Source organism: Vipera ursinii (genome assembly GCF_947247035.1).
Source record: "Vipera ursinii genome assembly, chromosome: 3".
Lineage (NCBI taxonomy): Eukaryota > Metazoa > Chordata > Lepidosauria > Squamata > Viperidae > Vipera > Vipera ursinii.
The window spans coordinates 199,675,723-199,697,921 of record NC_139516.1 but is presented as its reverse complement, the minus strand read 5'-3'; the positions used below and the strand labels follow the sequence as shown (position 1 = coordinate 199,697,921).

Below are 22,199 nucleotides of genomic sequence, written 5' to 3'. Positions count from 1 at the left end.
GCCCTAAAATATCTGGGCTTACTCTCAGTGGGACCTGTAGGAGGGAGAAGGAAAGTAGGGACAGATAGACAGAAGCAGAGTTGAAGGTCTAACACACATCTTGTTCCTGTTTTGTGTGCATCACCACTTACAAAAGGAAAAGGTGTAGTAACGCTGCTTTTGTCATGGTTACAATGGCAAGAACTAGCAAATGTTGCTGCCTAAATTACATTGTAGGGTGTGGCCATAATTGGGTGTAACCTAAGACTCAATAAGCAACTCAACTGGCTTTACTAAGTCTGGACTTGCAGGTTTGTGGATGGTCAAACTGAAAAGAGCAAAGCAAAGCAAAGGGAAAATTGGCCCTTTTCAATTAATGCCAAAAGATTGTAATACAGATAAGTCCTTGACTTACAACCATTGGTTTAGCGATCATTCAAAGTTACAGCACTGTCACGGCATCCCCAGAGTCGTGTGATCAAAATTTGTCAACCAGTATGTATTTATGATAGTTACAGAGTGCCTAAGTCACATGATTACCATCTATATCAGGGGTGTCAAACTCAATTTCATTGAGGGCTGCATCAGCATTGCAGTTGCCCTCAGGGGGCCGGGTGGGTATGGCCAGGGTGGGCGTGGCCTGGGTGGGCGTGGCTAGAGTGCGTATGGCCTACTGGGTGGGCGTGGCCAGCTCTACATCGTTCGCATCAAGGGTGCCTATGGGGGCCTGGGCAGGAGTGGGACAGATCTGAGAATCTCTCGCAGAAGGAGGGTCTCTGGGCCAGGGCCAAGGCAGTGGGGGCCGTTCCCTCACTGTTTCCAGGATGGCTTCACGGGCCACATGAAACCACTTCAAGGGCCGCATCCGGCCCCCAGGCCTTGTGTTTGACATGTCTGATCTATATCCTTCCCAGCAATTTCCAACAAGCAAAGTGGGGGGGGAGCTGGATTTGCTTAATGACCATATGTTTTGGTTAACAACTGCAGTGATTCCCACCATAATTGTGGCAAACAAAAAAGTCTCACTTAAAGTCATTAACCACTTTGCTTAGCCACAGGAATTCTGGTCCCTGTTGTAATAACTTGAGAACCTCCTTAACAAGCACAACTGAAGCCACCACTTCTGTGGCTAAGAGACATTTGTTAAGTGAGTTTTCCTCCATTTTACCACCTTTCTTGTCACAGTTGTTTAGTGAATCACTGCAGTTGTTAAGTTAGTAACATAGTTGTTCAGAAAATGTGGCTTCCCCATTGACTTTGCTTGTCAGAAGGTTGAAAGGGGATCACATGAGCCCTGGACACTGCAACTGTCATAAATATGAGTTAGTTGCCAAGCATATGAATTTTGATCACAATGCCCATGGGGATGCTGCAACTATCATAAGTGTGAAAAATGATCATTTTTCACTGCCATTGTAACACTGGTCACTAAATGAACTGTTGTAAGTCGAGGACTACCTCTCGTTGGCAGTTGTTGCAACTAAAGGTTGCAATTAAGAGTTTCAACGTGTCATGCCTCCAAGCTGTGCAGTGTGGAGATTTCATGAATTGGCCCAGGTGCACCTACTTAGCAGAGATGTTCAGTCAGCCGTGCAGTCTTGAAACCTGAGATTTACAGCACAGATTGACCAGCGAGAAGTAAAAAAAAGCATTAACAGATTCTTATAGGAGATTCTTTTAACAGAGATCCAGTGTGGCAAAACTTAAAATACAGTAATGACATTTCCTGCTATTCAGGCTTTAGCGTATTGCTAAATCTTTCCTGTATTTCATGCAATTCATCATTGCTTAATCCACCTTCCTTTCCATTTACTAGTTTGTGCGAATTAATCTCTGCAACTGCCTAATTTGAACAGGCCTTTATCATACTGAAGTAATGGAATTAATTTTTTTTATGGAATGCAGTTGCTCATATTCCCTTTTAGAGTTGTTTTAGAGTGAAGCTTCCCCCTACCCCAGTGTCTTTTAGTTGGGAAGATTTATTTTAGGAGATTCAATGTAAATGTTGGAGCTGTGTTTCTTCAAATTTTGGAAGGGTCAACTTCAAAATACAGGTAGGCCTCAAAGTATGACTATCACTTGGTGATGTGTCAAACTGCCAGCCTGCGGGCTGGACGCGTCGTCCGGGAGCTGCGTCCACCCCATTGCCAGCAATGGCAAAACTCTCCCAATTCGTTGCGCGACATCACGTGACATCACGAGTTTGACATGTCTGCAGGCTTACAACCCAGATTTGAAATTACAATGGCCGCTCCCTAGTCAATGTGAATGCATTTTGGATGCTTAGCAACTGGCCCACATTCAGAGCTATTTGCAGTGTCCTGTAGTCATATGACCAGGATTGACAACTTTTTTTTTTTACCAGAAAGAGATATTTATTTCCAGTTTCTGGTAGAAATGCCCAGTAGCAAACCATGGGTTTGCTTAATGACCATGGCATTCACTTAAAGACTGTAGTGTTCATTTTATGACCGCTGCATTTGCTTTATGACCACTGCAAAAAAAAAGTAAAACTGTTGCAGTCTCATGGTGATTTTTTTTTCCATTCAAGGGTCATATTCCCTTCCAGAGTAATCTGTATGGGATTAAGCATTAAGTGGGCAAACAATGGTTAGAGTAATCCATTTAGTAACTGTTCACTTTTATTCCCAAACTGCAGAGGAAGGATAGAAGGCTTTCATCAGAGATCAGAACTTATTTCTTGCAAAAATAAAGGTGGGGTTAAATTTTATTTATTCAATTTCTATAGCCACCCAACTCAACCAAGTGACTCTAAATAATACTGATTATGTGCTACCCTGTTATTTTTACTTATCGATCACATAGATTTTCTCCATGATGATCTGTCCCTCACCTAGTTTTTCCAAGTCTCAACTGTACTCATGGCCACTGAGACGGACACCATCCACCTTACTGTTGGTCACCCTCTTCCACCTTTCCCAGCCTTTTTCACAGATTTATTCTTTGCATAATATGTGGGATATAATTTGAGTATGGTCATTTGTGCCTGTGGGTTGATTCATCCAATGTTCCATTCAATGATAAATAATCACATTGTTATGTATAATAATAGTTTGGTTCCACAATAACTGGACTGGAAGGCCAACAGCATTCTGCATCTATAACTTTGAAAAAGCATACATTTTAAAAATTTATACTTATTAAGCATTTTACCTGAAATAAATGACAAATCTAAAGAAAAGCAAAGGGAAAAAAAGTGCAATAAAGAAAAAGAAATTAAAGTTACAATCACTTTCAACCCTCACTACAACAAATAATTACAATATTATACTCTTATAATTACAACCTTATAATCTTCCCTGAATTACTTTAATTAGACTTCAACTCTCAGAATAGGCTGAGGAATTCTGGGAGTTGAAGTCCACCTATCTTAAAAGTTGTCAAGATTGGGAAACACTGCTTTAGGGTCTCCAGATCAGCAGTGATTTCATATGAATAGGTAGTCCTCAAACAGGTGGTCCTCAAACTTACAACCACAACTGAATCAAAAATTTCTGTTGCTACATGAGATTTGTTAAGGGTTTTTTTTTGCTCCATATTATGAATTAGAGTGAATTGCTGCACAATTAGTAACATGGTTGAATGGATTTGGTTTTCCCACTGACTTTGCTTGTCAAAAGGTCAAAAAAAGGTGATCACATGACCACAGGAGACAACAACAGCCATAAACGTGAGTCAGTTCCCATGCACCAGAATTTTGATCACACTACCATGGGGATTTGCAATGGTCATAAGTGTGAAAAATGGTCATAAGTCACTTTTTTCAGTGCTGTTGTAACTTTGAACAGTGACTAAATGAAATGTTTTAAAGTTCTACCTGTACTGATCAAGAGAAAGCAGGAACTATGGGAGACTATTGTCTTTCACCCAGTCACCTTTTAGTTAGCTTGTTGTGTGAACTTAACTAAAAAAAATGCTGACTGGGGGATTCTGGGAGTTGAAGCCCACACCACCTCAGTCTCCCAGTTCAAAAGCATTGAATTAAGTTGTAGCACAGTTTGCTATGCAAGCCGGCTCAACTGAGTCAACTGAAATGCACCGAAGTGAAGTTAACAGGTTGCCTGAGCTTGTGTTCTCCTCCATGCTACTGGCTCAGCCGAAAGGCAGCCCCGCCGCATCTGAAGACCATCGCTTCCCAAAAGCGCCGATCTACACGTGAATAGCTCTCTCTTCCTCACCGAGAAAGAACTTCTAAAGCGAACCCGAAAACTCGAAGCAGCCGATGAGTCCCCACTGCGCAGAGTGGTACTCGTAAGTCTAGGACAGCATCGTTCGGTTTGAGACCATCTAGCCGGGATCGTCGGCGTCGTCTATGATCCGGCGAAGCCGCTCTAGCAGCGAAGCCTCTGGGCTTGTCGCTCACCGGCGCGGAGGATGGCGTTGCTACCGTTTGCTTTCGAGGACTCGGTCTTCGAGGAGGGCGGCGGGGCGTCCAGGGCCGGCAGCCCCCTTGCTTCCCATTATAGTGCCCGGTGCTGCGAGCCCGAGGTGACAGGGACAGGGACATTCGTGCCCCCAGACCCACGTGTTGGGGTTGGGGTGTGCAACTGGGTTGGAGGAAGGACATTGCACTCTGCACATGCTCTGGGGCAAGCTGTTCTTCAGCTAGCCCGCAGGAACTAAGGGCAGATGTGGCTGGATTTAATTTAGCGTGGTGCGGTGGGGCATTGCCCCACTTAGATGACCGTCCCAACCCTTGCAGATCTGAACAGGCTGGGATTCGGGGCTGTTGTTATTGATCATCACGCTGAAAGCAAAGCAGGTTGCTGCTGGAGGTCAGTGCCTGGAAAGGAGACCACCAGGAAAGCCGGAGAAGCTCTCAATCCCAGCCATATAAAAGCTAGAGTTCCAGTGGTGTTCTTCAGGGTGCCTTTTCTCTTACTATTAAATAGTTGGGTTGCACAGTCAGCCAGATGCTTAGACTGGATTTGGCAGTTTTGTCCACCTATTGAGCCCTTCCCAAGGACCTGGAATAAATTTGATGATATGAAAGGTGTCTTTTGCAGGATGGAAGCTGTTCCTAGTAAGGCGTTCAAGTGGTGCTCCAGTTGTTTTGGGATTGCATCCACGGCACTTATTACTATTGGCATTATCTTTGTTTTCTTTTGTCACAGTTCTTCTAATTCTGTCTGCAGGTCCTTGTATTTTGTTACCTTCTCCAGTTCTTTCTCTTCTTTTCTGCTGCCTCTAGGTATCGTAATGTCCTCTAGTCTAGCCAGATTTTTTTTTAGCTTTCTTATCAACAATTGTTAAGCATGGGATACTACATCATAAATTTTTTTTCTGTCATTTGTATATTTTGTGTGTGTGTGTGTAAGTAAAAATAACCGAAGGCAGCGAACACACCTAACTGTTCTGCCTCCTGTTTTCCCCACTACAACAGGCTTGTGAGGTGGGCTGGGATGAAAGATAGTGACTGTCCAAAGTCACCCAACCAGCTTTTGTGCCTAAGGGAAGACTAGAACACACAGCACCCTGATTTCTAAGCCAGCTACTCATCATCACTATCTCAAATTGGTTTTCGATTATCTAGTCAAAGCTATGATCTCCTGGTGGTGTCCTCTCTGGGCTCTAACCTCCGACAGTCAATGGTGTCACTAGAACAGTGATGGTGAACCTTTTAGAGACCGGGTGCCCAAAAACCTGCCCGCCCCCCCCCCTGTTCCGCCCTCAGGCTATCCATAGCCCGCCGCAGATCACCCAGGCAGCCTTGCGGCGCCATAGTGGCCACGCCCTCCACCTGCACCCCGAAGCATCATCTGCTGCCCAGCTGCCATGTGCTTGGCTACGCTGTTCTGCGCGAGCCACACCCAGGGGTGACTTTCCTCTGGAGGGGGCTGCGGGGGGAGGAGGGGCTGGGGCGACGGCGTGCGTGCCTACAGAGAGGGCTCCGAGTGCCGCCTCTGGCACTCGTGCCGTAGGTTCGCCACCACTGCACTAGAAGTTAAATTCTACTCAGAGCCTTTACCTTTTTTGATGGTGGAAGGAAGAAATGGGATGGAAGGGAAAACCTGTTGGGGCACTGCGGTTGTCTGGCCAAGTTGAAAGTTCTTGTGTGGTCACTCCCTGAATTCAGGGAGGTTCCAACTAAATTCTTTGGAGGGGTGGATTTGTCATTGGGAGGAAATTGTAGGAACTAATAGTAAAGCATCCCTGAGTTGTTTAAGAGAGACCACGTAAAATTTGGTTTCACCTTTACAGTGTATGATACTGGTATTCCTTTGTAGTAATGCAACAAAATGTCTCCCCCTTCTTCCTCTTGACAGTGGTTTTGTGAACAGGTTGATTGCCAGGATGATCTTGAAAGGATCAACACAAAAAAGTTCAGAGGAGATCTGGCTTATAAACAACAAAAATTTCAGGTATTTTCATGCTTGCTCTGTATTGATACACACACACATTCTGGAAAGGCCAGACATTATTTGGGAAGTAGATTAATAATCCAGATCTAGGAAAAAGAGCCTTTTTGAGTTGGATGGAACTTAAAAACCAAGAAAATGTCCATGTGATGCTCGTGTTTACTTTTAATCACATACAGTTGTTGTTAGCTGCGAAGTCGTGTCCAACCCATCGCGACCCCATGGACAACGTTCCTCCAGGCCTTCTTGTCCTCTACCATCTTCTGGAGTCCATTTAGGCTCACGCCTACTGCTTCAGTGACTCCATCCAGCCACCTCATTCTCTGTCGTCCCCTTCTTCTCTTGTCCTCAATCTTTCCCAGCATTAGGCTCTTCTCCAGTGAGTCCTTCCTTCTCATTAGGTGGCCAAAGTATTTGAGTTTTAGCTTCAGGATCTGGCCTTCTAAAGAGCAGTCAGGGTTGATCTCCTCTAGGACTGACCGGTTTGATCGCCTTGCAGTCCAAGGGACTCACAGGAGTCTTCTCAAGCACCACAGTTCAAAGGCCTCAATTCTTTGGCACTCAGCCTTTCTTATGGTCCAACTTTCACTGCCATACATTGCAGCTGGGAAGACCATAGCCTTGACTATATGCACTTTTGTTGACAGGGTGATGTTGAATAATTTGGGACAGTTCACAACCCACTCACACTTTTGGAGTTACACTAAAATTTGATTAATTTCAGAAAGCTCTTCAGGAATATTCCAGTTGCCTTGCCCTTGTACCTTCCAGTAATGCTGCCATGAGAAGAGATTTGAAAGAGAGCCAGGCCCGCTGTTTAGCTCATCTAGGGAAACACGAGGAAGCCTTGAGAATTGCGGAAAACCTGGTTGGTATTTTTCCAAGTGAATTTTATTTTTATAGATCAGCTTGGATCCTCAACATATCTTTGTCAGTATATCTGGGGCTATTTTTTTCATGCCTGTCACTTCCCATTCGATTCTTTTTTAAGTTTCTTTTTAATTAAAAAAGGCTATCGGCAAAAAACCCAAAAAGGCAGCAAATAAATTTAAATAAAGAAGAGAAACTAGCATGCTGTCAAGTAAGTGCTATCATTAAGCACTTACTTAATCTCTGTTTTCAGGAATGCTTCTGGGCCCACATGTACACTGGAGACGTTCTTGGAAAATAAATGTTAGAACGATATTACCTCAGTTTTTATATGGGAGTATGTCCCTCTGTCCAGAAAAAAATAAAAGGTGAAAGTCGAGGGAGGTAAAACATTTTGAAATGGCAATATTTTGTGCTTGAAACACAAGCACAAAGTTTGAAAGAAAAGTTATTCTGGCCTCCCAAAAGATTTTGGAATACTTTCGATATTCAGTCTGTTCTGAACTCAAGAGTATTTCAAATGCACCAATTTCCCTTTGATGAATGGACCTTTTGTGCCTGGCTAGAGCTATTAGGGCAGCCATTTCAGGAAGCATCCTTCAGTATCACTTAAAATTGCAGACATGTGCTTTGTTCTTGAAAGCTGGTGTAATGTACAGGTAGTCCTCAACTTACAACTGTTCATTTAGTGACCATTCAAAGTTACAACGACACTGAAAAAAGTGACCTATGACTGTTTTTCACACTTACAACCGTTGCAGCAACTCCACAGCCACGTGATCAAAATTTGAAAGCTTGGCAACATGTATTTATGACGGTTGCAGTGTCCTGGGGTCATGTGATCATCTTTTGTGACCTGACAGAGAAAGCCAATGGGCAAGACAGATTCACTTAACAACCGTGTTACTAACTTAACAACTGCAGTGATCCACTTAACAGCTGTGGCAAGAAAGGTCGTAAGATGGAGCAAAACTTACTTAACAATCGTCTTGCTTAGCAATAGAAATTTGGGGCTCAGTTGTGGTCGTAAGTTCAGGACTACTATAATGGGTAAATTGCGCTTGAAAGACTAAAATTCTAGTCCAGCCTTAGGCATGGAAACCACTTGGGTCTCTTTTGGCCAGTCACGCTCTCTCACCCCAACCCACCTCACAGGGCTGTTGTTGCCAGGGAAAATGGGAGGAGGGGGTGCTATGAATACCACTTTGCACTCTTGGCAGAAAGGAATAAATGTTGGGGATTCAGCATTCTTGTCCATCAGCTTTCGGCTGGTTTTGTATTTTATCTTCTGCAAAATCAATCAACCAGTCAATCCATTGCCACTGTATTGGGAGACCATCTAAACCAGGGGTGTCAAACTGCTGGCCCGCGGGCCGAATGGGTCATGACAAAACCACGCCCACCCCATTGCCGGCAATGGGGAAAAAGCTCCGATACGTCGCGCGACGTCACGTGACGTCTCGAGTTTGACACCCCTGATCTAAACAGAAAGAAAAAAAAATCACATTGGTGTGTATTGCACTGAATAGCTCGCCGTACAATAAAATATACCAGCTGGGTGATTTCTAGAATGTATTGTGAATTAAATTTTTAGATTGCCATTTCAGTAGATTGTGGATTTAGTTTTATCGGGGAAAGTATACTTTGTCATTTCCAAGTTTAGGGTAAGAAGACGTTGGCACTGGGTTTTTCAAACTTGGCCACTTTAAGATGTCTGGACTTCAACTCCCAGAATACCCCAGCCATCTTATGCTGGCTGGGGAATTCTGGGAGTTGAAGTCAAACATCTTAGTTAACAAGGTTACGAGACATCACGTTAGAGCATTAACTCTTATTCACCCTTCACTGCTTTTTCTTTGTTTCTAGAGAAACGGGGCAACGAATACTGACCATGTAACAGCCGTACTTAATCTGCAGTATGCCATTTATCACCTTCTGGAGGATATTGAGAACGTAATTGGATGCTTGCAAAAATTGATCTTGTTGCACCCGTTTCATCCACAGACTTGGAATTTACTTGCTGAAGCTTACATGAGTTTGATGCAATTTCCACCCCCCTTGTCTGCAAGTGAAGCCAGTGTGTCACAAAGTGATGGCTTAATTGCAGGCCGCTGCCTCCCGGTAGCATCAAAAGAGGCCAGCTTTGTGTGTCATCAGACACAGAGCCAGAGGAAGGATGATCTTTTGTTGTGTACTGTCCACCCAAACGACAGCTTTGGATCTTGTGTGGAATGCCAAAGTGTGCAGAGACCTGTTTGTACGCTGGGAAATTCAGGGACACGACCCACAATGAAGAGAGCTTCCTTAGGGGAGCGAAGACTGAGCAATATTTGCATTTATGCATGTGCCTCCTTTGTTAGAGCCAGGTACGATACTCTCTTTTCAGTCAATCAGAATAGAGCTGGAAGGGACCTTCGAGGTCATCTAGTCCAACCCCCTGCTCAAGCAGGAGACCCTATTCCATTTCAGACAAGTGACTATCCAATCTCTTCTTTAAAAACCTCCAGTGATGAAGCACCCATAACATCTGATGGCAAGCTGTTCCACTGGTTAATTGTTCTCACTGTTAGGAAGTTTCTCCTTAATTCCAGGTTGCTTGTCTCCGTGATTAGTTTCCATCCGTTGCTTCTTGTTTTGCTTTCAGGTGCTTTGGAGAATAGCTTGACCCCCTCTTCTTTGTGGCAGCCCCTCAAATACTGGAATACTGCTATTATGTCACCCCCAATCCTTCTTTTCTCTAGAACAGCCATACCCAGTTCCTGCAACCGTTCTTCATGTGTTTTAGTCTCCAGGCCTTTAATCATCTTAGTTGCTCTTCTCTGTACTTTTTCCACTTTTTTTGTAATGTGGTGACCGAAACTGGATGCAGTATCCCAGATGTGGCCTTACTAAGGCTTTATAAAGCAGTGGTACTACTTCATGTGATTTTGATTCTATGCCTCTGTTTACACAACCAAGGATTGTATTAGCTTTTTTGGTTACTGCTGCCACACCCCATCCTTATTTGCATATAGAGTACAGGTAGGTCTCGACTTAACAACCGTTCAAAGTTGGAACAGTGGTGGGAAAAGTGACTTAGAGCTGTCCCTGTGGTCATGTGATCAGACTTTGGGCACTTGGGAACAGGCATAAACAGGCAGTCCACAACTTACAACAGTTCATTTAAGTGACCGTTGAAAGTTTCAGTGGCACTGAAAAAAAAGTGATTCAATGACCATTTTTACATTTACGACCATTGTAGCGTTCCCCACAGTAGTGTGATAAAAATACAGACACTTGGCAACTGACTCAGGACAGTTGCAGTGTCCTGGGGTCATGTGATCCCCTTTTGCAACTTTCTGACAAGGAGAATCAGTGGGGAGGCCAGATTCACTTAACAACCACATTATAACAACTGCAGTTATTAACTCTGGCTTTAACTCTTCATTTCTCTCTCTCGTTTCTAGGCTTTTGTTTCAGCATATGCAGCTGACTCAGTCTTCTTTCGCTTTAGAGAATAACCTGAGAACGCAACAGGAAATTGAAGACAAAATTAGATTTTTTGAATTGGAGGCAGATAGCTTGTCCCTGATGGCTGAGGTCAGTCACCATTCAGCAAGGGTTGTGTAAACACTCACCGTTAAGTATGAATCGTGAATTAAGAAATAGCATCCAGTAATTTGCAGCTAGTTGCTTTAACTATTTTTCTCCCATTAGCCTTTCAGAAATATAAGAGGTGATGGCGACAGTCATGTAAAGGAGTGCCTGTTCAAAAATGTCAGGATGTGGGTAGTTGCAAGCTATCCTAGGGGGTCATCTCTATCGTTCCACTACAACAGGAATTCTGCAGTTCACAGGATTAATTAAAATGTTTTTTTGCTTAAGATAGTTGTCGACTTAACATTTGTTTAGTGACAATTGAAACTCTGCCCATTAACGGGCGTTGCGGATGCCATCTTGACTTTCGTGACCACATCTGTGAATACTTTTTCTGCTCCAAACAGTAGCTGTCCCACCCCAAAGGCTAGCTAGGGAAACTCTTAACTAATTTTACTTACTAAGCCAGCCAAATCTAAAAGTGAAAGGGGTCTCTGACTTTGAGAAGATGTGTTTCACCTAGGCCAGGGGTAGGCAACCTTGGCTCTTGAGCCAGCATGGAATTCTGGGAGTTGAAGTCCATGAGTCATAAAAGAGCCAAGGTTGCCTACCGCTGACTAGGCCTCTGCCCTAAAGTTGCATTCCTGGATGAGATTTCACCGTCCTGTTTAGGAGAAAATTCACCCCATCCAGAAGGACAAGCTGGATTGCGGGGGGGGGGGGGGGGAAACAAGCATTTATAGTACTTGACTTACAGCCATTTGTTTAGTGAACGGTTGAAATTACAACAGCACTGATAAAAGTGACGACTTTTTCACACTTATGACTGTTGCATCATCCCATGGTCATGTGACCAAAACCAGGACGCTTAGCAACTGGCACGTGTTTATGTCTGTTGTAGTGCCATGGGATCATGGGATCCCTTTTGTGACCCGTCTGACAAGGAAAGTCAGTGGGAAAGCCAGATTCCCTTGACAACCATGTTTGCTAACTTAACAGCTACAGTGATTCACTTAACAGCCGTGGCAAGAAAGGTCATAAAATGGGGCAAAACTCACTTAACCACTGTCTCGCTTAGCAGCAGAAATTTTGGGCTCGATTGTGGTCATAAGTCGAGGAATATCTGTATTTGCAGTTAAATCTGAATGCTTTTTAAGCTACTGTAAAACTAAAACTTGTGCTTCCTGCATACACATTTTCTCGTAGGTTATGGGAGAAGATCTTGTTCCAGAAAAGCTGAAAGGAGACGCTCAGGAAGAGGTTAAATGTCTCTCTTCAGCATCCATCAGGGCTGAATCTACCGTGGAGTTTGAAAGAAAATGGTTCCGGCAACTCAAAGATTGCTTTTCTCACATAGACTGTCTGACGTAACACCCAATGGCTGCACTGAAGCGCTTCTCCAGTTTTTCAGTTCATCTGTTGCAAACCCTTGTGTAGAAGCGGCTTAAAGGTCTCCACAGTGGACCACCTGTATTTTAACAGAATAACACAGTTGGAAGGGAGCTTGGAGATCTTCTAGTCCAGAAGTGTCAAACACAAGGCCCGCGGGTTAGGATTAGATTTAGGGTTATTGAGTTGGACACCCCATTCTAGTCTAGACCCTGCTCAAACAGGAAGAACCCTACATCATTCCAGACAAGTGGATCAGCTTGCCAAGAGAACATATGAATAGGAACTCAGCCTTCCGTTGTACCTCTGTTGATATTGGGGTGTTTTTTACAATTGGGAAGAATGAGCCGTTTCATTTGAAAAGCACTTGTAACATCTGGCCCCTCTTATACCTGTTTTTGCCAGCTGTGGTGCCATCACTTTCTCTCTCTAGACCTTGCCCACCCTTCCTCCCCAGCTTTTAATTGAGGCTCGGTAATTGGATCTTGACAGTATTTTATGTCTTAGGTTTTGCATAGTTTTTATCTGTTTAAGATTGTAAGCTGCCCAGTTACCCTGTGGAAAGATAGATGAGATAGGTAGGTAGGTAGGTAGGTAAGTAGGTAGATAGATAGATGATAGATAGATTGATTCTGTTCAATAGACTTTTAATTCATCACCATTTGAAAAACTTTAGTCAACAGAAAACAAGGATTTTTTTATCATTATTACTGCTTTAGAAATGATAACACTAATATTTTGAACGAATAAAAGTGTAAAAACAGTTGACTTGAGAGGGTGGGGCAGGGTGCTCCTGAGCAGTTCTTTGGGGTAACTTAAGATTAATCCATGTAAGTAGTCCTCAACAATTCATTTAGTGACAGTTTGAAGTTATACTGACACCAGAAAAAGGGACTTATGAGCATTTTTCATACTAAACAACCGTTGGAGAATCCTAATGGTCACATGAGCAAAATTCAGATGCTGTTATAAAATGCAGTCATGTGACTGCAGGATGCTGCAAATCGCTAAGTGTCCAAATTTTGGTCACATGACCGCAAAGGGGGCCTGACTGTCAGAATTTTGGATTCAGGACATAAGTCCCCTTATTTGGGGTCAGTTGCAATGTCGAACAGTCACTAAGTGACTGATCATAAGTCAAGGATTATATACACACGCTGGCACACAAACACACAGACAAACCCTTTTTAAGTAACAATTTAAGGGAGACTATTGAGAAATCATCTTAAGATTGGTACCTCTAGTATATAACAATTATTTTGTTGTCAGTTGTGGTTCTCCACCATTCAATCTTATCCTCAAATTTGGTTTAAAAAGCTAAATAATGCTTGTAATATTGCCTTCCAAATTTTAACACCAATAGAATATTTTTCCCATCCCTTTTTTTTAGTCTCAATATTCTAAGCTATTTATAGAACCAAATGTTAACAATTTCTAATCATATTGTGCAAATATCAATGGACGGAACAATACCAGCTACTAAGATTTATAACCATAATAAAAGGAGGGAAAAGCATTAAAAATGACATCTTTTGTCTTTTACTGATTTGACTGCAATTTATTTCTTTGATGGTTATGAGTCACCCAAAATTTCTGGGACTCGGGCAAGATACATGTTTAATTTTTAAAAAAATCACCACCACCACCACCATCATCATCATTATTGTGACAAAAGGCAGACACACTGGTCTTCCTTCACAGGGCTGCTATGTGTGGGGTGACCACTAGAGGGCAGCAGAGGCCTGGAGTCCTCTCATGGCTGCCCTCTAGCGGGCATCCAGAATTATGCTGCCTATTGTTTTGCTCCTTGGTCGATCCCTGCTTGCCTTTCAAACCCAGCCGAGGTAGCAAGATCCCCCCGCTCCACGGGTCCCCTCGATGGATGGTCCAGCCCAGGGGTCGGCAACCTCGGCTCTTTTATGACTCGTGGACTTCAACTCCCAGAATTCCTGAGCCAGCATAGCTGGCTCAGGAATTCTGGGAGTTGAAGTCCACGAGTCATAAAAGAGCCGAGGTTGCCGACCCCTGGTCCAGCCCCTGAACAGAATCTGCAACTCTTTTGACCACCCGCATTCTTTTCACTGCATTTTTCTCCCGAGGGCGGGAGGAGAACGTGAGAACGGCTTGTCGGGAGAGGCGGAAATCTATCCTACCTCCCATTCGTTCATTCCGGGGCTGTTTCTCACCGTTGCGACTCGTTTCTCTACAGAGGGAGAAATTTTTATTTTCCTGCTTGATACTTAAATACGTTAAGCCTGTGAAAGATGCGATCCTCCCCCCCCCTTTTTTTTTAGTTTAGTTAAAGAATTAGGACGTCGCTTCTGCAGAGTTTTCCTCTTTATGAGGAGATTTTCTGCCCTCCATTCCGTGCGCCTCGTTAGCGCAGTAGGCAGCGCGTCAGTCTCATAATCTGAAGGTCGTGAGTTCGAGCCTCACACGGGGCAGCGCTACTTTTTCGCCCCGAGAAGAAATAATAATATAAATAATAATAATAATAATAATTAATAATAATTAATAATAATAATAATAATACCTACTCATTGGACCTTTAGTTAGGTAGAGAGACCCCTGGTGCCATCCCAACGACCTTACGTTTCGAGTTGCAAACGCCTGCGCCTGCTTCCAGGGAGGAGAGCAAAGATGAAATGGCTAAAGTGGGCAGAAATGGCTTTTTGCCTCTTCCAACTTAGAATTTAATTCATGCTCGAGTACATTTCTTACACATTTACTTCTCTGCACACGTGCATTTGCACTAAATTTTTCTTTTGTTAAAAAAAAAAGATTTTGGCATTTATTTTAGGACCCAACATTTGGATTTGCTTTTCCTTCGAGCAGGGCAGCTTGTGATTTTCAGCCAAAGTTTTAAAATGCCCCTATCTTTTATCTTTTATCACAGCAGTCTTTGGATCTTTTATTTTAGATAAGATAGCCTTTATTGTCATTTTTTTACTGTGGGCACACTGGCGCACATTAAAAATGAAATTCTGTTGCCTGCTCTCAAAAGTATACACGTACACAACACATTTTATTCAAAAAGTACATGCAGAAATCCTTTGATATTTTTTTCTTAAGCAAAAAAAACCCTGTGAGAAATGAACTGAAGCAGTGATTATCAATCTCAACAATTTTAAGACAGGTGTACTTCAACTCTCATGGCTGACTGGGGCATTCTGGGAGTTGAAGTCCATACATCTTAAAGGCTTGCAGCTTGCATTCCCACAGAACACCACACTTGGTTTTTGTGATAGCTAGCCTGCGATGATACCACTCTAATGGCAGAAAGTGAAGAAGAACTAAAGAGCCTCTTGTTGCGGGTGAAGAAGGAGAGTGCAAAAGTTGGGTTGAAACTTAACATTAAGAAAACCAAGATTATGGCATCCGGCCCTCTCAATTCCTGGCAAATAGATGGAGAAGAAATGGAGGTAGTGACAGATTTTATTTTCCTGGGCTCCAAGATCACTGCAGATGGGGACTGTAGCCAAGAAATTAAAAGACGCTTGCTCCTTGGGAGGAAAGCCATGGCAAATCTAGACAGCACACTGAAAAGCAGAGACATCACCCTGTCAACAAAAGTGCGTATAGTCAAGGCTGTGGTCTTCCCAGTTGCAATGTATGGCAGTGAAAGTTGGACCATAAGAAAGGCTGAGCGCCAAAGAATTGAGGCCTTTGAGCTATGGTGCTGGAGAAGACTTCTGCGAGTCCCTTGGACTGCAAGGCGATCAAACCGGTCAGTCCTAGAGGAGATCAACCCTGACTGCTCTTTAGAAGGCCAGATCCTGAAGCTAAAACTCAAATACTTTGGCCACCTAATGAGAAGGAAGGACTCACTGGAGAAGACCCTAATGCTGGGAAAGGTTGAGGGCAATAGAAGAAAGGGACGACAGAGAATGAGGTGGCTGGATGGAGTCACTGAAGCAGTAGGCTTGAGCTTAAATGGACTCCAGAAGATGGTAGAGGACAGGAAGGCCTGGAGGAACGTTGTCCATGGGGTTGCGATGGGTCGGACACGACTTCGCAGCTAAGAACAACAGCCTGCGATGCTAAACGTTGGCTAATTTTTAATACTGCGGATGAAAACTTTCCCTCTGGCCATCTTTAGTATTTCAAAATAGGATTCATGTGCTAAGATAAGTACACGGTGTGTCTTTGGGTTTTCTGGAGAATGAATGTGGTCACTAGGCCCATAAATCCTGGCTTCTGGGATTCACAAATGGCAGCCATTCCAGGTATGAACGACACTGGAAGCCAGATGCCTCTTAGGGATTCAAATATGTGAACAACCAGTTCTCTGCCACTTTCGGAAGTACATTCTGGGCCTGGGCAACAAAAAATTAGCTACCAGTTCTGCTGAAGTGGTGCGAACTGGCTGAATCTCACCACTGGCCCTGTGTGCTTATTATCCACAACGTTGATCAGAACTGTACAATCACAACACAATGAAGAGGTTTAGTAGGCGAACCCTTTCACAAGGCTACGGTTTGCAGTTGCGACATCCCTCGGAATGGCTGCCCAGATTTCTCTTGGTCAAACAACTCTTCCATTGTGAATTTTCTGTTAGGAAAACAGCAACCAAAATAGATGCCCGCCAGGGGATAGCATTGACCAACCTTGGGGGCTTCTGAATAAGTAGGGCCAGGCTGGGCTGGCATTTGGGTGGGAGACCAATGTATAGCTGTTGGTTTCCCTGTGAGGCTGAAACAAAAAAAAAGCATCACAGAGGGAAACAGCAGACTTCTTCTAGGTTATGGCCAAAGTAATGATCTGGATGTGTCAAAATCTCCAAGGAGGCTTTATTGGCCTGGGGTCAGTATGATGACTGCAACTGGTCAGGCTCAGGCTGCCACTGGAAACCTGAACTAAAGATGATCTCTGGAATGGATTTCAGAGGGCTTATTGAACAATGCACAAGTGCAAATGCAACAAGCCATTATCTCCTAGAGATGCTTGAAATCAAGTCTATTTCCAAGCTCAAGTAGATGTACAACAGGTATGCCTACATGCAGCAATTTTTCCCCAATGTGTCACTCTCCAAACATTACTCCTGGCATCTCTTCATCTGTAAAATCCTAATGATCCTTTCGTATTAAGCATTCAGGGTTTAGACAGGATTTAGTGCAATTATTTTTTTTTAAAAAAAAGCCTCAAATCAGCTGCTACAAGGCCGACAGACCAAGAGATTAACAGAAATAAAGCCATTCCTGAAGGAAAAAAATCCCCATGCATTTTTTTTCAGCTCTTACCCAGCAGCAATTCTGTGATTGAAGATAGATTGCAACTCTTTACTCAAAACTTATTCAACTGCTGGCTAAAAGTTTAAAAGATCCAATGTTTGTTCAAATGTTTTATTTTTATGTACAAAAATAATTCTAAAAAGTATTTTGAAAACATGATACAAAATCAATCTTGTCTTCCCGGAATCTCATTGAACAAGACCATGGACAGTTGGATCAGGACTCTTCAACTTTCACTGGACATCTGGTGGTAAACCTGGCTTCCCCCGAGCGTGAGACATGAGCTTCTTTCTGAGTTGTCTAACTTCAGCCATTATTTCCCGTTCTTTCGATTCCAGCTCCTGCCGTCCTCGGTCCAAAGAGACTTGAAAGGTGAAAGGAGTAGTTCTTAAAAATGATAAGTTACAACATCAACATCACAAGCTCAGTGACTATATCTTGTAAGTCCTAAGAAGCATCCAGCTATTTTGTTTTGAAAGGACAAATATTCCTAGAGATTCTATAAGCAATCCCTATTCTATAAAGAATTGCTTTTATTTATTTCATTATACAAATTTATATGGCTGCCTAACCTCACACCCAGGTTAACTCCAGGTGACTTACAACATTAAAAATCCACAAAAAAACCATTTTTGGTCCCCATGCCCACTAACAAAATGGCCTTTGCGGCCTTTTGGAAAAGCAACAAAGTGGGGAGCCAATCTTACTTAGGGAAATGATGCTCTGTCTGTCTGTGTGTCTGTGTGTCTATCTATTTATCATCTATCATCTATCTATCATCAATCCAATTTATTTGCTGCCCATGCTGGCTCAGGAATTCTGGGAGTTGAAGTCCACAAGTCATAAAAGAGCCAAGGTTGCCTATCCCTGGTTTAGGCAATTCAGGTTATGTTGAGGGTTGCATCTATTGTGGATGTACATCTGGTGGGATCACGAAAAAGGGTCTTTTCAGTGGTGGCTCCTTCTCTATGGAACATCATTTCCCTAAGTAAGATTGGCTCCCCACTTTGTTGCTTTTCCAAAAGACCACAAAGGCCATTTTGTTAGTGGGCATGGGGACCACAAATGGTTTTTATTTTTGTGGATTTTTAATGTTGTAAGCCGCCTGGAGTTAACCTGGGTGTGAGGTTAGGCAGCCATATAAATTTGTATAATGAAATAAATAAAAGCAAACAGAACTTAACCATCCAAATGGACTCCGGAAGGCAAAGGAAATATGCAATTATTCTGGAGAGACTGTTCAAAAAATAAATCACTGTTTGTCCTTCCATTGCTGATTCAAGAAGCTTGGGTCATGTCTGGATCTGAGGAGCTGTAGAACTTGTAATCCCAATGCACCTGAACAGCACCAGGATGGGGAAACTGTCTGCACCCTGATTTCAATCTTGTCCTTGTTTGTATAGAAGAAGGAAGATGACCGTGATGGAGAATTTAAGTTCAAAACAAGCAGAAATTATGTGGAAGAGGCTCAGACAGACACTTTCCTAATTCACATGAGTATAAGAAGAGGAGGAAGTACAACCCCAATCAGATACATTAATACAGCTCCTCTTAATAAAAATAGCTTTAACCTTCTCGAGGAGTTGATTCCTAATTTGGTTGGCATCTTTCCACCTTCAACAAGCAATTTGATTGCAAGTATTATGGCTATCCACAACAACAGATGCAAGAGCAGATTATCACACCTAAGGCTTTCTCCTTCAAAACCCATGTTTTGCCACTTACAGCGGATGGAAGAGTTTCCGCCTGAGGATTCGTTTAAACAAGCATTGCCCACTTGCATCTTCCAGGGTTCCTGATGGCCTTGTGAACCTTGTTGACTCTTGGAGGTTCTCAGATCCCGCAGTCGCTCTGTAGAAAGTGGACACATTACATTATCAGCCAGATAACGTACTCCTGGTTTATAGGTATAGGGCCCAGGTCGGCAACACGCTGCTCTGGAGCCCTTCTCCTGCGGCTCCCAATTGTCCTCCGCCTGTCAGAACCCACCCCAATTCACATCTTAGGAAATAAGGACTCTTGGAGCCGAGTTGTCCAAAAAGAAAAAAATTACTAAGAATAAGATTGGTTGTGGAGATATGAGACAGGATCTGGTCTTGAGTCACATTTCAAATCTATATAAACATTCCCGGTTCAACCCACTCCCCTCAAAACTCCATTTGGTTAGGATCCCATCAATATGGTTGTCAGGTCCTTCCATGGGAAGAAAGGAACTTCATGTATTCCTTTGTTGATTGCCATTTTCCTACAGCCCCAACAGACAGATAACTTCCCCCCCTTTGTTCCCCCAGATCAAAGGTTCTTTGAAAGCAGCGACAGATAGACTGAATAAACAATCCCCCCCCTCCTTCTACCAGTATGGCAGAATCCCGGTAGGCACAGTATTTTAACCATACATTTATGAATGTGATATCAATGGATTCTGACACAGCCATTTGCAGACAGAGACAGAGAGAGGCACTTGTGCTTCCCTTCTCTCTCTCTCTCTCTCTCTGTGTGTGTGTGTGTGTGTGTGTGTGTGTGTGTGTGTGTGTGTAAAAGAGAGTGGCCTCACACTGTTCTCCAAGAAGCTGACAAGCTTATTGGGCAGGGCTCCTGCCTTTGCTGCGTCTCCACAGGAAGCAGCAGAAAGCAGGGCAGGAGAGCCAGCCCAATAAGAATGTGTGTCAGCTTGTCCGAGAACAGTGTGAAGCCAGCTTGCCAGGTGAGCAGAAGATCAGAGAGAGGGAGAGAGAGAGGAGGGGGGAGAGGGAGGGAGGAAGGAAGGGAGGGAGGGAGAAAACGGATGCACAGCAGCCTCTATTTCTTTTTAATTATACTCTTCAATCAAGCTCTCCTCCTCACGTGTGTGCGTGCGTGCGCACACGCACGTGAGTTTTGCGGCTCTCAGTGGTTTTTTTCCCTCTGGGAAACGGGTCCAACTGGCTCTTCGAGTGTTTAAGGTTGCCGACCCCTGGTATAGGGTATTCCTTGGGTTGGCTTATAAAACACTTACTTACTTATTTATTTAATAATTCAGAGTATGGGACATAAACTGCCCCCAAATCATCTGGGACCAAGCAGCCATAATAAATTTATTATCTTTTTTTAAAAAAAGATTCTAATACCATCTCAAGTAGCTGTAATGTTTGGCAAGGTGTAGTTTTAAAAAAAATGAGACCGGTTACAATGTGACCTACGGCAAAAGTGAAGAGGTGGATTGCGCTCTCTCTCTCTCTCTCTCAAGCAGTGCTCCCCAACCTTTCCAAGTTGGCGGCCTGGTGCAGGGAGGGGGAGAGGATGGTTTTGTGCCAGGGGCATGTGTACCGATGCCCACTGCTCACGGTCAGAGTGGTCCTGCGAGCATGCGAGCGCCAGCCTGCCGCTCGCATGCAAAAAGCCCACAGCCCGGGAGTGGGCTGCGGCCCACATGTTGGGGGGACCCCTGCTCTAAAGTCTTCAGGGCAGTGCTTCTCAACCTTGGTAAGTTTCAGATGGGTGGACCTCAACTCCCAGAAGTCCCAGCCAGCGTAATACATACAGCATCACGCGAACGAAATAACGGAAATTTCTATCGGTCTGTTCTGCTGTGTACAAACAGCTCCTCCCGCTCACCAAAATAGCCATCTTCATCCTGAAGTTTCACTGCCAGTTCTATGGCGTCGTTCATTTCTTGGTTCAGAAACAGCTTCCTGTTGGCATCCGAAGCAGCAGCGATGTCTTGCTGGGCCATCAGCTGCTCTTTTTTTTCTACGGTGTCCTCCAGCTAAAAGGCAATAGGAAAGCAGGACATTTCCGTTAGAAAAGGAGAAAGCAGGAAGGATTATCTCCAGAATGGAAGGCCGCTTAAAGTGACACGATCGGGTGGGGTGGGAGGGGGAAGAAAAAAAAAGACACCAGAAATGTGACCGTGTCTCAAGGAAGTACAAGTAGTCCTCGACTTACAACAGTTCATTTAATGACCAAGTTACAACGGTACTGGAAAAAGTGATTGATGACTTTTTTTTTAAGGACCGTTTTTAGGACCATTTTTCACACTTACAGTCGTTGCAGCATCCCCACGGTCACGTGATCAAAATATGGACCCTTGGCCACTGAGGGTCGCAGTGTTCCAGGGCGATGTGATCCACCTTTTGCGACCTTCTGACAAGCAACGTGAACGGGGGAAGCCAGATTCATTTAACAACTGTGTTACTAACTTTAACACCTGCAAGGATTCCCTTAACAACTGTGACAAGAAAGGGTGTAAAATGGGGCAAAATTCACTTAACAAATGTCTCGTTGAGCAGAGTTTTGGGGGTCAACTGGGTTGTGAGTCAAGGACTACCTGTACAAGAGTTTGCTCCAGCATATTGTGATCCAACTCCGAGAATTCCCCAATTGACACGCAGCTTGAGAATTCGGAGAGTAACAGGCCCAACACTGTGTAAGAGCCCCACTGAATGGAATATTCCAAATCTTCCAAATAAGTGGCAGAGTAGCAGACAGGGATTCAACTGATCCAAATCATGGCCAGATCAATTGGCATCAGATGAGGAAGAAGACAGAAATGAACAAGACCAGGTGCTCATTTGCCTGGGAGACAGAGCAACCCAAATCTTAATTTTTATCACACGGTTAACTACAACACCCCAAATGAAAGCCACGAGTTCCTTTGGGCTTGTGTGAACTGGCTTCACGGACTTCATCGGTCACCATAGCAGCAGTGGAGAAGATTTCTGATTCCAATAAAGGAGACTATCTGTAGCTCAGGGTTGAAACGAGGGGTCCTTGGTGGCCTCTGAGCTTGCTTGTT

At 43.7% G+C, this 22,199-nt stretch overlaps 2 protein-coding genes across 2 annotated transcripts in view; one reads left to right on the top strand and one right to left on the bottom strand.

The window, feature by feature from the left end:
* Positions 1-4,362: 4,362 nt before the first annotated feature.
* On the top strand, positions 4,363-13,691 carry LOC310637330 (uncharacterized protein C8orf76-like). The gene is made up of 6 exons (XM_083357691.1): positions 4,363-4,488; positions 6,267-6,362; positions 7,084-7,227; positions 9,096-9,595; positions 10,676-10,808; positions 12,012-13,691. Exons 1-6 carry the CDS (start codon positions 4,375-4,377, stop codon positions 12,174-12,176), a joined length of 1,152 nt encoding a protein of 383 aa, XP_083213817.1. The 5' UTR covers positions 4,363-4,374; the 3' UTR covers positions 12,177-13,691.
* Positions 13,692-17,528: 3,837 nt separating this feature from the next.
* The window catches only part of TBC1D31 (TBC1 domain family member 31), a 30,999-nt gene continuing 26,328 nt past the window's right edge, over positions 17,529-22,199 (bottom strand). The window contains exons 20-22 of the mRNA XM_083357895.1: positions 21,020-21,170; positions 19,151-19,276; positions 17,529-17,789 (exon numbers count right to left, since the gene is read on the bottom strand). Coding sequence (XP_083214021.1) covers positions 17,659-17,789; positions 19,151-19,276; positions 21,020-21,170 — 408 coding nt within the window. The 3' untranslated portion in view covers positions 17,529-17,658. The remainder of the gene's footprint in view (positions 17,790-19,150; positions 19,277-21,019; positions 21,171-22,199) is intronic.